The 17,937-nt window shown below is 39.8% G+C and overlaps 1 protein-coding gene across 1 annotated transcript in view; it reads left to right on the plus strand.

The window, feature by feature from the left end:
• The window catches only part of ACOXL (acyl-CoA oxidase like), a 536,612-nt gene that overhangs the window by 295,876 nt on the left and 222,799 nt on the right, over nt 1–17,937 (plus strand). Inside the window, 1 exon segment of the mRNA XM_043984906.1 lies at nt 6,260–6,376. Within this exon segment, the coding sequence (XP_043840841.1) occupies nt 6,260–6,376 (117 nt within the window).

Below are 17,937 nucleotides of genomic sequence, written 5' to 3' on the forward strand. Positions count from 1 at the left end.
ACTGTAGCTGAATACGTACCTAACACATCTTTTCATTGCCGCTTGGGTTTCATGCATTCTTCATGGATTCTTCTGAGATGGTGACTATTCTTTGACTCAGCCATATAGCATCATCAGGGAAAAACCAGCATTAAAAAGATGGGATTTTGTGTGAGAATATAGCTTATTATCTAGAATATTACCATCCTCCTACTCAATTCTGGGTCCAACTCATTTTTCTTCTGTAGTGTCTTTTCATATTTTAGGTGATGGTTGGCCAATTCATTCAACTACTACAAGTCATAATTGGAGCAATATAAATTCTTTTTAAAAAAATGTTATAGGGGCAGCTTTGTGGTACAGTGGATAGAGCACTGGCCTTGGATTCAGGAGGACCTGATTTTAAATCTGGCCTCAGACACTTGACACTTAGTAGCTGTGTGACCCTAGGCAAGTCACTTAACCCTCATTTCATTGAAAAAAAAAAACAACAAACAAAAAAAATGTTTGACTGATGCTTTAAAAAAATATCATTGTCAGGGGGCAGCTAGGTAGTGCAGTAGATAAAGCACCGGCCCTGGATTCAGGAGGACCTGGGTTCAAATCTGGCCTCGGACACTTGACACTTACTAGATGTGTGACCCTGGGCAAGTCACTTAACCCCCATTGCCCTGCAAAAAAAAAATCATTGTCATTTCTCAGGACTTCCCTCCAATAGAATCCTCTTTTACAACAATGAAATGGGCTTAATTAAAATAAATTGACACATGAATCACATTTAATATCACATGCCTTTGTGATGTTTAAAATCTAAATGTGGGTCCTAGCCTGCCTCCCCCCCCCCAGTTTTTTTTTGGGGGAACTGACTAAGATTACTGATAAATTCAGCAAGAGTTTAGGCTTTTAAGGATTTATTAACATATATTAGAAGTTAGTGAAGAGAAAGAAGTTGAGAAAGCCACCTTTATTTAGCTATCCACACTTCTATAGATAACATGTAGAGTAGATCTTTCTACTCTGTTCTGCCCCTGCTGCCACCACGCTGGTTCCTGAACAAAAAGCGCAAGATCCAGCAAGCTAGCCTCTGCTTCCTACTTCCTGCGTCCCTCCCCAAAAGGGGAGGTCCTTCAAGCTGATTAGTTGAGAGTGGTCTCCTGTTGATGGTGTAGTCCACAGCCTCTGAGAACAACACCCTACTCAGGGTCAACCACAGGTGGTCTTGATTTAATCATTCTTAAATAGGTTCTTAGTCAGTTTCTTAGTCTCATCCAATTCAATCAATTCCAAATCAATCTTCAGGTGGGGCCCCTGGGTGTCTGCCAAATCCCATTATTTTATCACACCTCAGACCATACCTCTAATCCACAACCACGAGAAGGAAAGCATAACTCATCATGTATCCTCTAGAATTGAGAGTTTTTGTAATAATAATTTCTCATTCCTTTGATTTTTCCTTTATGGATAGCCAGACATCTCTTTTGAATGCTCATAATGTTCCAGCATAACATATCATATTGGTTGACTTGGAGGATCTTGTCAAGTTTTTCTGAGAGAGTGATGTATATATTTCATTTATCTTCATCAGAATCTTTTTTTTCCCTTCCTTCCTTCCTCCCTCCCTCCCTATCTCTCTTATCTTTCTTCTCATCAGGCAGGATGACCATGAGCCCTGTCCTCTTCCAGCTCTGAACAGCCTGGCTTCAAAAGATGAGCCATTACAACTCTAGCCTTTCCCCTGGGCTGTCTTTTAAGATGATACCCCTGAGGTGTATTTCATTCTTTCTTTCCCCCCAAGCCTATGGAGTCTTAGGTTTCCCTAGGAATGAGTCCACCTTTCACTTTCTGTGCATGTACATTTCACCCCCAGAGCAGACACTCTTTGTTCCTTCAGTAAATCTGATGGGAGAGGGATAGGGGACACTGTACTGCTCCTTCCCCTGAGGTTGTGGTAGAGCGCAAACCGCCCAAGGGCTTGTTCTTCCTTCTAGTAGTAGGTCCAGGGTTTGGTCAGGAGGTGCAGCTCTGGCAGATGCCCAAGCTGACTTGTTCCCAACCACTTCTGAGGATCTGGAGTAAAATACCTTACAGAGGTCTAGTTTTGGTGTCCATGTGGCTTTTTCCTATTTTAGGTGGTTTTCTTACAGTTCAGTTGCACATTTGGATGGATCAGTGGACTTGAAGTCAGGAAGATTTGAGTTGAAATTTGACTTCAGACACTAGATGTGGGACCTTGGGCAAATCACTTACCTCTGCCTTAGTTCCTCATCTGTAAAATGAGGGTAGTAATAGCGTTTTACTCCCAGGGTTGTTGTAAGGATCAAATGAGCTAATATTGATGCTTTGCAAACCTTAAAGCACTATATATTTTTATTAAGTCATTTTTTTCAGTCATGTCTGATTCTTTGTGACCCTATCTGGGGTTTTCTTGACAAAGATACTGGAGTGGCTTGCTGTGTCCTTCTCCAGCTCATTTGACAGATGAGAAAACTGAGGCAAACAGGGTTAAGTGACATGCTCAGGGTCACACAGCTACTAAGTATCTGAGGATAGATTTGAACTCAGGAAGATGAGTCTTCCTGACTCAAGGCCCTGCACTCTATTCACTATACCACCTAGCTGCCCCCAAACACCATATAAATGCTAGTAGTGATGATGGTGATGCTGCTGCTGCTGCTGCTGCTGGAGTCCTGATTGCTTTTCTTTCTCCAGTTAAAAAAAAAAGATGCTGCAGCCCTAATATGGGTACTTTCAATGTAATTACTTAAAAGAAAGATTGTCTTCTGCATTAGCAAATGAGGTGAGCCAAAATTCTATCTTATGTTCATGTAAGAGGGTGGAAGCATGCTGTACTTAAAGTCAGCACACCTTGGTTAGAATGTTGACTAAGATACTACCTATGTGACACAAGGCAAATTGCTCACCTTCTCTGAGCCCAAGTTTTCCCACTTGGAACACGGGAGTAATAAAGTACTACTTTCCTTGATAACAATGATAACTAACATTTATATAATACTTTAAGGTTTGTAAAGCACATTGCATATTTTCTCATTTGATCTTCACAATAAGCATGAGGGAAGGATGTGCTATTATTAACTCTATTTTACAGGTAAGGAAACTGAGACAGACAGCAGTTGCCCAGGGCCACATAGCTAGTAAGTGTCTGAAATAAGATTCAATCTCAGTATGACATTGGAAAGAGTCCTTATCATAGATGTTTGAAGTATTGAAGAAATGAGTGGATAATCATCTGATGTGAGCAGCAAATCAGTAAGAACAATAAGACTGAGTCTACATGAATTTAATATCAAAATAAAATAAAATTCCCCTCTTTCCTTCACTGTCCAACTTGTGGAGTTATCTTCTCCCATCTTTCTATCCTAAATAACCATTAACTCCTTCCTGGAATCTGATTTCTCTCCTCCTGATATTCTATTGAAAAAACTCTCTCCAAATTTAGCATTTATCTCCTTGTTGCTAAATCCAATACCATTTTCCTCATTCTTCCTCATTCTTCTCCTTGACCTCTCAATAGCACTGAAGCAGTAAAGACATCTTGAGGACAAGACAGGAGGCATTTCCAGGTGGAACAAAACATCCTCAACATCACCTCCCTCCCTCAGACTTAGAACCCTGTACCCAAACACCCTGAAAATAGCAGCACCACACATATCATTGGCCCTACTATCAGCCAGCCCTCAATAGCTGTCTTCCTTAAAAGTAACCCTGGGGGCAGCTAGGTGGTGTGGGGCAGCTAGGTGGCACAGTGGATAGAGCACCAGCCCTGGAGTAGGGAGGACCTGAGTTCAAATCTAGCCTCAGACACTTAACACTTACTAGCTGTGTGACCCTGGGCAAGTCACTTAACCCCAATTGCCTCACTAAAAAAAAAAAAAAGTAACCCTGGTTTTTTGTGCATCTACAGCTACTGAAGGTCACTTAAAAAAAGAAGGTTTTTGCCACCCTAGTCCTAAGCACAACATCAGAAGTGGATATGATTTTATTAATGGAAGTAACACTAAAAACATAAATTGCCTATACCCTATGGGAAACCTGCTCTTTTTATATTCCCAAAAGCCAAACTTTCCTAAGTGTGCTGCATCTTTCTATTAGGATGTTAACTCCTTGACAGCAGGGATTGTTTTATTTTTCCATTTGTATCCCTCGCACTTAACTTTTGACAAAGAAAGCATATATATATAAATTCACTCAGTCATCCACTAATATGTATTTTCATTCCATCATTTGCAACACCCTGCCATTGCCCTTAAGATTAAGTATCTGACACAGGATTTGAACTCTAGTTTGTTTTTTGTTTTTTGTTTTTTTTTTTAGTGAGGCGATTGGGGTTAAGTGACTTGCCCAGGGTCACACAGCTAGTAAGTATTAAGTGTCTGAGGCCGGATTTGAACTCAGGTACTCCTGACTCCAGGGCCGGTGCTCTATCCACTGTGCCACCTAGCTGCCCCTTGAACTCTAGTTTGAATGGCTAATTCTAAATTCTTTACTCCCTCTACTTTGACTGTGTGTCTGATCTCTGAATGGGGTTTTATATTTCTAAATGCAGAGAAGGGTAATGAAAAGATTAGTGGGAGGGGAAGGCTAGCTTTGATTAGTGAATGAGATACAGTAAACCAATGAAAATTAGATGCCTCCAGTACAGGAGAACTTGGTGAGATACTGTGCAACATGTCATATGAAAATGGTAGTTTTTTTTAAGGTGTTAATATTTGCACATCCTTTTTAACAGGTATTTACCCAAAGTATACAGATACGATACTGTGGAAGAGTACACTGACTATAACTTGACAGGTTTTTATACCCACAGAGGACCACTTCTTTGAGTATACTTTATAATCTTTAAAGTACTTTGTGAAAGTGGCTTGCTATTAAAATTAGTTTTTAACATTTAATTTTTATTTTATTTTTTCAATTAATGTAAATTTTTTAACTTTTTAATTTTATTTTGTATGTGTGTATATACATAATTATCCATCCATCCATCCATCCATCCATCCATCCATCCATCCATCCATCCATCCATGCATCCAATCCATTCATCTATTGTCTTCCCCAAAGGACCAGTAAGCTTCTTGAGAACAGAGAATATTTTATTTTGGTCTTTGTATCACTTGTGTCTGGAGCAGTTCCTGGCATATAGTGTTTGGTTAATACTATTAATTGCTAAATCATACTAATTCCCATGAATCATATTGTTATTAAATGTAACAAGTTTTTAATACATGTTAACTGATTGGTTTGTTGATTGTCTTGGACCATTATAGCTAAGCTATTACAAGGAAATAAATATCCTCATAGAATATAGTATTTAAATGACCTCCTAGAGAAAGATGATGAATTGCTATGAAATATTCTGTACTTGTTCATGTCATGCCTGCCTCTTTCCTACCTACTCAGAAACAATGTTTTAGGTCTAGGGCTTTGAGACAGAAGCAGGGGCGTAGATTTGATGACCTCTCAAAGTTCCTAGCAGCCCTGAGGGTTTTGTGAAAGTTCATATAAACATTTGCTCACTAATGACCATGACCTACCGTGATAGAGCACCTTTCATGCAAAAGGTCCCCTGATATTTTATAAACTTCTTGCTGGAGTGCTTGTCTTCACCCCTGACATACCTACCTCGAGAGGAAAGCACAGCATCTGTTTTATAGGGCATGGGAGAGACTCAACAGTAATTGAAGGCAGGAAGTGAAGAATACCTTTTCTATTTGAAACCACGGGGAGGGGGGCCTCAGGGAGGCTGAAAATAATGACCTGTGTTGGAATTTGACAGGAACACCAGGGTTAAAGTTGGTTTCCTTCTGAGAATGTCCTTTTGAAATATATTCCAGAATATCACTACCATCGTCTTAATTATGTCACAAAATTCATTAAGCCGAATAATTAATGATCACAAGGCACTTGGAAACTATCAAATGCCATATAAATGTTAAGCAGTAAAAATCACTTTGCCCATGAAATGGAGGAAAAGGGTTGTTGTATGGTGAGGGAAACACTGCAAAGCTTCCTTTTGAGCCATCTTCAGGTGCTAATGCTCTGTATGTGTTGGAGGGGGAGGGGAGAATTTATGATTTTTAATGGTTTTAAATCAAAACTTGAAAGACACCATTAGGTTCTGTTTCAAAGGAATTTGGAAGGCAAATGGGCTGCTGTTTGACTTTCGCCACAGTGCCACACTGTCTGCTCACTTGTCGTGCCAGAAACACAAAGGTTTTGCCTTCGGATTTCAATAAAATATCATGTTTGCTTTTACTACTTCTAGCCGGAGGCAGTTTGGGCCCAAAGCCAAGGAAGAAGTCAAGATCATTGAACACCAAACGCAGTACCTCCGATTGATGCCTCATTTGGCAACGGCATTAGCGCTGACTTTTACCAGCAGGTAAACCCTTCTTTTGGCCATCTGAGCCAATTCAATATTTGCTAACTAAACATTAGCATAAGTGACATGCTAGAATTCATAAGCAGCTGAAAGGAGATGCAATCGCTATTTTAAAATTCTAACGATATCGAATGTGAGCACCCAGGGCTTCTGGGATGGAACAGGCTTCGAGACTAGAAATAGTGGCCAACACTCCATTGTCTTGATCTGTGCTAATGAAAACCCTCAGATGATCAAAAAAGAGCTCATTTTCTCCATTGGGTTTCTTTCATTTTTCTCCCCAAGCAAACCATTTGTCAGACTTCTAAAAAACAATAGGCTTGGCCAATTTGAGTTGCAGCTTCTTTTTCTACCTCTCTCCATCACTCCCTAAATAGAGATTCTAAAAACCAATAACATTTCCACAGATATACAGATAGAGGAGGGGTAATGCCATTATTAACACTTTAAGTGATGAGTTCAGCTACCTCCTGTCTACTACCCTTGAGTCCTTCATCCTAAAAACACTCACACATTTTCATTTCAACCCTGAATTGCCCCCACTACTCATCTTCTCTGATCCTATTCCTGAGCTGCTGAAAATGCCTATCACCCCATAATGCTAGTTGAGCCCATTGCTACAGAATAATCTTTTTTTCTTCCTTGAATGACTGACTATTGAACTCCATACAGCTGTGCCAAACATATTACTCTCTCCTCAAGCCCCCAACTTGATTCCTTTTCCCTTTGCTCAGCAGAAACTCTCTCCTCACCTACTGTTGTAATGACAGTGTCAAAGCCTTCCTCTCTGAACCCCATTTTCCCCCTACCCACAGTTCAAAACCCGGCTACATGGGCCTCTATTTCTTCCCCTTTGTTCCAGTTCCTGAGGAAGAAGTATCCCTTCTTGCAAAGGTTTCTCATCTCCACTGAGAGGTTCCTTTCCTCTCTTCTCTAACCTCCTCTTCCTCACCTCCTAACAACCCTGAGAAGTAAATATTATCACCTTCTCCTCCTCTCCCCTCCTCTCCTCTCTCCCCTTCCTCTTTCTCTCTCTGTGTGTTTCTTTCCTCCCTTTCTCTTCAAACATGCCCAGCTGCCCTTCATCTTTAAAAAAATCTTCACAGCCACCCCATCAAATTATCATCCTAAATCCTTTCTGTCTTCTCCAAAATTACTTTTAAAAAATCTTCCTCAGTGAACATTCACTTTTCAAGCATTTTTAATCTGGCTTTTCATACTATCACCATTGTGGTAGCTCAGTGGATTGGGAACTAGACTTGGAGTCAGGAAGACCTGAATTCAAATTCTGCCTCAGGCACTTATTAGCTGTGAGACCATGGGCAAGTTATTTAACCTCTGTTTGCTTCAGTTCCTCATTTGTAAAATGAGGGTGATAATATTTACTTCTCAGGGTTGTTAGGAGGTGAAAATGTGACGTGCTTTGTGAACTGTGAAGCTCTATAATATTAATATGAGCTATTACTATTAGCTAGCCAAGTGGTCCTCTCTATAGTTATCAGTCATTTCTCAGCTGCTGAACTTTATGGATTTTTTTTCAGTCATCCCATTTGACTTCTTTGCCACTTTTGACAATACCCATGATCCCCTCCTCCCGTATACTCGGTCTTCCCTTGGCTTCTATACCACTGCCTTTGTGAAGTTCTACTCCTCCCTGTCTGCCCCTTTCCCTGACCTTTGCTAGAGCCATTATCCATATTCTATACCTTAACCATGGATATTTTCCAAGGTTCCATCCTAGTCCTCTTTTCTGTCTGTATTTTCCTTTCCTTGGTGATTTCACCTGCTCATGGGGTCATCACTAGTCATCTTGACCTATGTCTTGCTACTGGAATCTGATGACTCTGGAGGAAAGAGTAAGGCTGGTGACTTTGCTCAGCTCTGCCTCACTTAAATCCAACTCAAGCACAAGTCAAGACCTTGCCCTCGTGGTAGATTGGTCCTCTTCCAGAACCAAGGATGAACAACAATAATCACCTGCTCACATGGCTTGTTTCCATTTCTATACAAATGACCCTGGACTTTATCTCCAGACTAATCTCTTGTCTCAATTCCAGCTTCCTCCTGGAAATCTTCATGGGTGTGTACTGTCATCATCTTAGCCTCACTCATTGTCTTTCCCTCTACACTGGTTCCTCCTCCACACCACTCTGTTTCTACTGAGTGGCCATTACTACCCATACTCTTTTTTTTGTTTGTTTGTTTTGTTTTGGTTTTGTTTTTTTGGTTTTTTTTTTGTGAGGCAATTGGGGTTAAGTGACTTTCCCAGGACTACCCATACTCCTTGGAGTTACTCTTGACTCATGTTTCTTTCATACCCTCCCTCATTCACTCATTGCCAAATTGAGTTGATTCTCTCTCCACAAAATAGTCTACATCCATGCTCTTCTCTCCACTCACATAGCCACCACTCACCACCTCTGTCATTGGAACTTCCATAATACCCTCTTAACACATCTCCCTGCTTCCAGTCTGTTACCACCCTAATCCAGCCTCCAAGTAGCTGCAAAAATAATCTTTTCAAAGTATGGCTCAGACTTGGATGCAGAAGACTTCAGGGCCTTGCTTTTAAAATACAAATTTCTCAGTCTTTTTCCATTGTCTGACTCTAACCTGTCTTCTAGCCACATTTATTTTACATTATTTCCTTTCACATCCTCTGCTTTCCAGCCAGACTAAATTACTAATTGTTTCCTAAACTCAGCATTCTGTTTCCCACCTCTGTATATTTGTATAAACTGTCCCCCCAGGCCTGTAAGGTATTCCATCCTCACCTCTGCTTCTTAGAATCCTAATCTTCATTCAAGGTTTAGTTTCACTGATATCTTTTTTTGTTTTGTTTTGTTTTGTTTGAGACATAGAGGTTAAGTGACTTGCCTAGGGTGACACAGCTAGTAAATGTCTGAGACCAGATTTGAACTCAGGTCCTTCTGACTTCAGTATTCAATCCACTGCACCACCTAGCTGCCCAAGTGATATCTCTTACAGGAAAAAAAAAAACTTTTCCCCAATTATTAGAACCCTATACCTTCCAGTGTTGTATTCAATTAATTAGAAGACCATCCATTATAATGGTAAGTTGCTTGGTTTGGAGTCAGAATATGTGGGTGCAAACCCTATTTCAAACACTTTCTTTTTCTTTTCTTTTCTTTCTTTTTTTTAAAGTGGGGCAATGAGGGTTAAGTGACTTGCCCAGGGTCACATAGCTAGTATGTGTCAAGTGTCTGAAGCCATATTTGAACTCAGGTCCTCCTGAATTCAGGGTCAGTGCTCTATCCACTTTGCCACCTAGCTTCCCCCCTGTTTCAAACACTTACTGGTTGTGCTAGCATTGTCAAGTGACTTAATATCTCAGAGCTTAAGTTGGCTCAGTTGTAAGAGGGGTATAATAAGTATTCCTCATAGGAAAGTTATTATGAGGAAAGAACAAAGATTAGCTGTGTTGGAGAAATTATATGTAGAGTTAAGTGCTTCAGTCCATACTTTGAGAAAAATAGCACTGGACTTCAAGTAACTTGGAAGAAATTTGAGATTCTGGACACATGTTTTAGGGAGCTATCTCTTGGCAAAGCACATTATTTAAACCCCCTTGTTTTTGAGTTACTTACTGATTTTCCACATTTCATCATTGTCTCTTCTCTTTCCCTACAGCCTTCCAACATATTAGATAACTTAATTCTGAGCTCTAGTCAGTGAATTTTCTGGTCAACCTGAGACATTTTACTGCTGGGTGAGACTGAAAGGAATTAGAACCCCGTGAAAAAAATCTACATTGGATTAATACAGTCTTGTGATACTGATGAGGTATTTTTCACAATTGCCGTTTGGGCAGTATGCCCAGGTGAGGCCAATTCAGTGATTTTAAGCTCACGTTTGGAGCTCCTTGGAAAAAAAGAAGGAAATCACTTGACCGTTGAGATTCTTGGAATTATCAACTTTCCCCCTTTCTAGTAAAACAATCTTAAGTTATACTTATGGATAGATATCACAATGGAGGATAAGAGAGTCAGGATCCAAAAGGATCTTCAGGAATCAATGACCCAGGTAACTCTCAATTCTGTTATACAATTAAACAAACCTTTATTAAGCACTTACTGTGTGCAAAGTATTGGACACAGGACATAGGAACCATGAAGATATGAAGTTGAGATAAGTTATGGTCCCTGTTCTCTTAGAGATTATCATCGAATAAGAAAAAAAAGATGCATGCTTGGAAAAACAAAACTAAATAATAGGGAAGTCCATTGTCCTGATTGTGATATATATATATATATATATATGCTCTGTGAAACTGGCCAAGTCACTTAACTTTTGGCTACCTACCAAAATCACAGAAGTTTTGAGATTTGGAAGGTACCCCAGTGAACATTTAGTCCTACTCATATATGAAAGGAATTCCTATTATACCCCAACACACACCCTGAGTAGTAGGCCAGGCTCTGCTTAAAGGCTTTCAAGGAAGGGGAATTCACCACCTCTAGAGCCATCCTTTCTACTTTTGGACAATTGTCAATTTTAGGAAGTTCCTCCCTCCCCAACATAAAGTCTATATGAGTTTCTTTCACTCTTTGCTCCTAGTCCTGCCCTTTGAGGTCAAACAGAACAAATCTATACATTCTTTCATGTGACAGCCAATCAAACATTTGATAACAATTATCATAGCCCCCCTGAGTCTGTGCGTCTTCAGGCTTAATACACTCAGTTTTTCCAACCAATGCTCATATCAGCATTAGGAGGCAACTGGGTGGTCCAGTGGTTGGAGAGTGCTGGCCTAGACTCAGAGAGGTCTTAGTTCAAACCCAGCCTCAGACATTTACTAGCTGTGTCACTTAACCTCTGTCTGCCTCAGTTTTCTCAACTCCGAAATGATGATAATAATAATACCCACTTCCTGGGATTAAAATGAGGTAATCCTTGTAAAAAACTTAGTATGGTGCCTAGCACATAGTAGGCATTTAATAAATGCTTGTGTCCTTTTCTTTCTTTTCCCTTCCTTCCTTCTTTTTTTCCTTCCAACTTAGATTCAAGGTCCTTCACTATCCTGACTACCCTTCTCTGGATACTCTCCAGTTTATCAATGTCCTCCTTAAACTGTGGTGTTTGGGACTGAAACAATTCTCCAGATGAAGTCTAATGAAGTCAGAGTACTAGGGGGCTACCACCTTTCTATTTCTGAAAGCTCTGTCCCTTTAATGTAGCCCCAAGTGGCGTTACCTTCTTTAGCTACCACATCACACTGTTTGTTCCTTTCGAGTTTGCAGGTCACTAAACCCCCCAGATCCATTTCAGAACACCTATTGTCCACACACACCTCATCCATCTTAGACCTGTGAAGCTGATTTCTTGAACCCAAATGTAAGACTTTATATTGATCTCTACTGAATGTCACCTTATTGGATTCAGCTCAATGCTTTGACCTGTCCAGATCCTTTTGGATCCTGACTCTTTTATCATCCATTGTCATATCTGTCCCCCCAATTTTGTGTCACCTGCAGCTTTGGTGTGCTCATCATCTATGCTCTTCTCCAAGTCACTGAGAAAAAGGTTAATAGTATTGGGCTACATCCCAATCCCTGAGGCACTCCATAAGAGACCTCATGCAATGGTGACAAGGAACTTTTAATGACTGATCTTTGAGTTCAGCCATTTAAACTTCTCTGAATATATCTGACCCATATTATTATATAATCCTTAGCTATAACTCCTCTGCAAAAGACTATGAGATACTTTTTCAAAAGCTTTGCTAAAATCTCAATAGGCTATATCCATATACTTCTCTTCATCTACTAGCTTAGTAATCCTGTCAAAAAGTGAGATTCATATGGCATGAAGCTCTGCTGGCTCATTGCAATCGCCACCTCTTTCCTAGATGCTCACCAAGCATCTCAGTGGTTCATTCTAGAATTTTCTCAGGAATTGAACTTTACTATAATGGCTTGTAGTTTGCAGACTTTTCTCTTCCCTTTTTAAAAAATCAGGATGACACTGGTCCTTGTCTAATCTCATCTTTCTCATTTTCCATGATCTTTCAAGTATCACTGACAGTGGTTCAGTAATTTCTTCTGCCAGTTTGTTCAGAACTCCATGATGGGCCAAGTGAACTGACTTCCTTGAGGGCAGGTAGGTGCACTCTTAGTATCTTATCTTGGATTTCAGTTCACCTTGGATTTCAACTCCCTGTTAACTAATTTTCGTTCTTTTATTTCCAGTGTAAAACCATTCTCCTTTGCAGAGAAAAACTTTAAAGAATCTTAAGATTCTTTAATAACCTTCTTTAAGATGATTAAGTGGCAGAGCAGCTGCTGATATTCACTGGTAGAGAGAATTCTTCACCAGAAGCTCCCATCATCAATAAAATAATAGGTCTCATAAAAAAAAAATTATATTCTAGAGGAAGAAGTCATTAGCAAGAGAAGACCAAAAAAGGCTGCATGCAGGAGGAGATGTTATCTCCGTTGAGCTTTAAATATTGACTAGGAAGTCAAATGACAAAGAAGAGGGGAACTGAGAAAGAGCAGTTAGATGGGAGGGTGGCTTGGTGGTGGTGGTGGTGATGATGTAGTGGAAATAGGAAAGTCTGGTGTCTTAAAAGCTGAGAGAAGATAGTACCCAGGAGTGGCAAAGAGGTCAGCTGGGTCAAATGCTTTAGAGAAATTAAGGATAAGAACTGAAACAAAGGCCACTGGATTTGGTAGTATGGAGTTCACTGGTAATCTATGAGGGGAAACTTTTAATAGAGTGATGGGGACAGAAGCTGGATGAAAGAGGTTCAGTAGAGATTGTTTCAATAAAAGAAGAAACAGAGAGAAAAAAAGAAATAAAGGAGAGTGAGGAAGGAGGGAAAGGATGTAGGGGAGAGCAGAAAGAGGAGAGGGGGAAAAAATTTTTTAAATGGTAATCTCCCCCACCAAAGAGTGATCGCTTTTCTGGGGCATTGCCCCACCCCTGAAATCCTCAAACCCCCAGATCCTCCACTGTTTGACTGGGTTACTGCTGGACTAACAGTGTATACAGAGGCCAAGGAGTATGTCTGATTATTTTGGCCAGTCAGAAGGACTTGCTGTGTGGGCATCATTTGACTTCATCCAATGATTAGAGCCCTTTAATCCCCTCTAATTGATTCAAGACTTATTCTAACATTGTGAGGGGGTTGTAGGAAAATTCATTACTACCTAACCTAGTATATGGGGCAGCTAGGTGGCTCAGTGGATTAAGCATTGACTCTGAAGTCAGGAAGACTCATCTTCCTAAATTCAAATGTGGCCTCAAATACTTACTAACTGTGTGACCCTGGGCAAGTCACTTAACCCTGTTTGCCTCAGTCTCCTTATCTATATAATAATTTGGAGAAGGAAATGGCAAACCACTCTAATATTTTTGCCAAGAAAATCCCAAATGAGATCACAAAGAATTGGACACAACTAAAAATGACTGAATAACAACCTATTATATACTTTGTTATTTCATTTTGTTAATTGGTTGATTCAGTTGAGGTGTCTAGTGCTTTTGTAATTACATTAATTGAAGTGGGGATGGAACCCTTATGTATGTGAAAAATATTTTTTACAACTGAAGAGAAACTAAAAATGTGTATTGCCCAATAGGTGTCCTTCAAAGCCTATTGAGTTTCCAGTTGGCTTTGAATAATTCTTAATGTATTTTTGCATTGGTATAAAATCAATACCTTTTCACATAGGGATGCCTATATTCAAATGAGCTGGTTTTGACATCTGACAATCATATTTTTAGTTACCTTTTAAAATAAAGGTTAGTCTAGTATTCTACTGGAGGTTTTGTTTTAAACAACTTGGACATTTTCCAAAACTTGAAATTTAATTGCATAATAGAGTTTAAGAACTAATTTTGCCAATTATATTAGTAACAGACTTCTTCCTTTGGAGTTTTTCATATGAACTATTACCCACAAAAATGATATTGCCAGCTTATAAAGTAACTTGGTGACTTTTCCCCCTGTAATTGAAGAACCATTTTAGATGTGTGTTTACAAAGGGTTAAATTCAGTTTTTGCACAGTGGATAGAGCACTGGGCTTGGAATTAGGAAGACTCATTTTCATGAGTTCAAATCTGGTCTCAGACACTTACTAGCTGTGTGACCCTGGGTGAGTCCCTTAACCCTGTTTTCCTCAGTTTCCTCATCTGTCAAATGAACTGGAGAAGGAGGTGACAAACCACTCCAATATCTTTGCCAAGAAATCCCCAAAATGGGGTCATAGAGAGTCAGATATGCCTGAAACAACTGAACAATAACAAGAAGAATGAATTTTCAGTTTCCTTGTAAAATGATTTTCCCCCTTCTAAATAAAAATGAATAGTTTGACATATTTTACCTCTAACACCTACAAAATGAACAACCACATGGCAGTGGTGTTCACACATAGATTCTGCTCACTTAGTAACTTACATCTAGACTGGCACTTACAAACCTGACTCTGAATATGTGTCTTTGTGGTTATTGACCTTGGACCACACACAAGGACCAAACCTACATTTTAGGTTCTAGATTATGCATTTTAGGATTCGTCACAGTGAGAAGGCCATGCCAGGCTCACTTATTTTTCATGGATTTTTGCCTAAGGAAGTCAATGAGTTTTGTGATAAAGATGCTCACTTTTTTGGTAGAAGACCTGAATCAGTATTTTTAACTAGAAGTTTACTTAATAGGCAGATCAAAGATAACCTCTATTGATCTAATTAAGTAATATATACAAGAGGACATTGTAACTGGAAAGTTATTTAGAAATACATATATTATTGTTATTAATATTGTCATTATTATTATGCTAGGACACATCACTCAATACCAGAGGGAGTTATGGAGCATCTAATTAACTCTCTGTGCCTCTTTCGAGCTCCCAGAGCAGCTGGCTCTCACCCACCTTTTGGCTCCACCCCTTCATGGGTAGCATTAGCATTGTCATGTTAGTCTAGAGTTTGTGTCACTGTTATATAATCAGTGTTATCCAATCAGCTCCCATAGCTTGGTCTTTCATTCTTCTGGATCTTCCCCTTTATCACTTTACCCACTGTGTTTTCTTTAAGATCATTTATAAGAGGTATCATATAAAAACTTTAATGAGAATGGTGGGAATAAACCAATACAAGATGATGTAAATTGGCTCAATGCCTGCTTTTTCACTATACACCCTCATCAACCACTTCCTTTTACCCTGAACCTAAGTAGCAGATAGGGCAAAAGTAGGGAGTTTTAGCACCCCTTTGTGCCTCAGAAGGAGTAGTCGGGGCTTTCATTCAAAATTCTCCAGCCATTCAGCTTCCCTTTAATGGAGAGTAGGAATACTGCTCTTACTTGGCTTTTTTTCTGTCCCCAGGAGATACCCGGATAGACCTCACTTCTGGGAAATTTTAGTTTCAATCTTCAATGCCCAGCTCTTTCTCTCTTGTTATTATTCAAATGTTTTTAATCTCATCAGTGTTCCTCTAATACTACACAAGTCTAGGAAGATTTCTCCCACCACTGGATGTAAACTGTCTGGGTATCCCAGTGCTTCCAAAGCACCTAGAGAGGTGGGATTAATTTCCCTAGTCTCTCAAAGTTTAAATTAAGTCTCACTTTTAAATTTCCTGCCCCAACTTATTTTGTGACTTCCCAGACACATGCTTATACCTAGGTCTTTATGTGGGAGGGGCATGGTTACTCCATCAACCCCCTTAGTGAAAAAAATTATAGTCTCTGTAAATTAAATGGGATATACTTGCACATATATCAAAAGTAACATTAATTGACATATAATATAGTTAAAAGTAATAATTCCAACTACCTTAAAATTCACATCTTGGTATTTAATATATAGCATCTTCATGAGAACTACATATGGTTAGCAAAAGTACCTACAGCAAGCATAATAAATAACTTGTCATTAATAGCCTATATAATAATATTGGTTATGCCCATCACCTGGCATTGCCTGGCACAATGATTGTTGATTGAAGTACATGCCATATGTGATGTTGCACTGGGTAACAGGATTGGATAAAGTGACCATATTCGTATATAGAAATATATTACATGCTAATAGAATAAGCATAACTGCCTTCTAGCAAATACAGCAAAGAAGCATAACAAAGCAAGAGAGATTGTGGTATAACAAAGTATTAATCATATACAACACAAAATGACATTATTTTGCTGTTATGTACTAAGTACATATTACTTGCATTCCAATAATGGATACACGGTAACTACTGCTCTTGTTTTTCTGAAGCATCCTACATAAGCTTGGTCACTGACAAAACAGGCTTAGCACTTCCATCATGATGTCCTGAGCTTCTGAATGGCCAAAGCAGACTGCTGATGTCTCCATCATTAAGGATGCCCTCTGCTCCCTAGGGCCTCACATACCTGCAGTAGTAGAGTCAGGAAAGGGGATACCTTTGTCTTCAGCTCGCATGCGCTCGCTCGCTTGCTCTCTCTCTCTCTCTCTCTCTCTCTCTCTCTCTCTCTCTCTCTCTCACACACACACACACACACACACACACACACACACACACACACACACACACCCCTTTCTTTTGTCCTAATAGAGACTGGAATCAACCCAGTTGATTTCCTTGACCCTCTGGAGTGTACCAACACTTGACTTCTTCTCATCCACATCACCATCTAAGCTATTATCTCCAAAGGTCTTCCTTGCCACCGATGAGTGTGCTTTTCCCGTCAGAGCCTGTTTGGCTGATTCTCTATTGTGCCTTCCCTCCTACTCACCCAGGAGTCTGACTAATTCTCTAATTCACAACAGACTGTTTCCATGTATTGTCATTGAATGGCCCTAACTCCTCCAAAGATCCATTTTGCACATTGGCGAGTTGCCCATTCTTCCAGGTACAGTAGTAGAAGATATCTTTCCATTACTTCACTATTTTGTGTCTTCCTCTCCCTCTGGGACTTCTTAGCAGACCTGAATTCCTTTGCAGAAGATGTTGGCAAGTAACTCAAGCATCATACCATTGCTTGTCTCTATGAGAGCTTTTCCGAGTTGTGTCCAGAGCAAAGTGGTAGGCCTCTAGCCAATCTTGCAAGTGAGAGATATACTAGGTGTGAATCTCTATGTCTTCTTTAGCTCAAGTCAATAGGCAGATGTGATTCTTACCCAAACATCAGCAGGTATGCGGTGAAGCCCATCATTCTTGGGAGCATTATATGCAAGCACTAGATGTATTGATTCCACTGTGCTTTCTGTTTAAGCCTCAGGAGCTCTGGTATGTTTGGCAACTTAGATCTCCCTGAGGGTGGTAAAGGAGAGTTTTATGCGTCCTAATTCCTGCCAAACCCAACACTTCCTTCAGTAGTTTGCTTTCAAAGTCTCTACCTGAGTTAGAGTGGATTTTGGCCAGGAAGCCAACTATAGAATAATACTTTTCCCAAAGCACTTTAGCAACTCCAGATACTTTCTGCTTCCTGATTGTGCAACATTATACACACTGGGTAAAATGGGTTGTCACCTCCAAGGTATTGTTTTTCCTACCTCTTTCCAAAAGCAAAAAAGTCAATAAAACCAAGCACAATTTGCCAGGCCAGGTG

Source organism: Dromiciops gliroides, chromosome 2, assembly GCF_019393635.1.
Source record: "Dromiciops gliroides isolate mDroGli1 chromosome 2, mDroGli1.pri, whole genome shotgun sequence".
Classification (NCBI taxonomy): domain Eukaryota; kingdom Metazoa; phylum Chordata; class Mammalia; order Microbiotheria; family Microbiotheriidae; genus Dromiciops; species Dromiciops gliroides.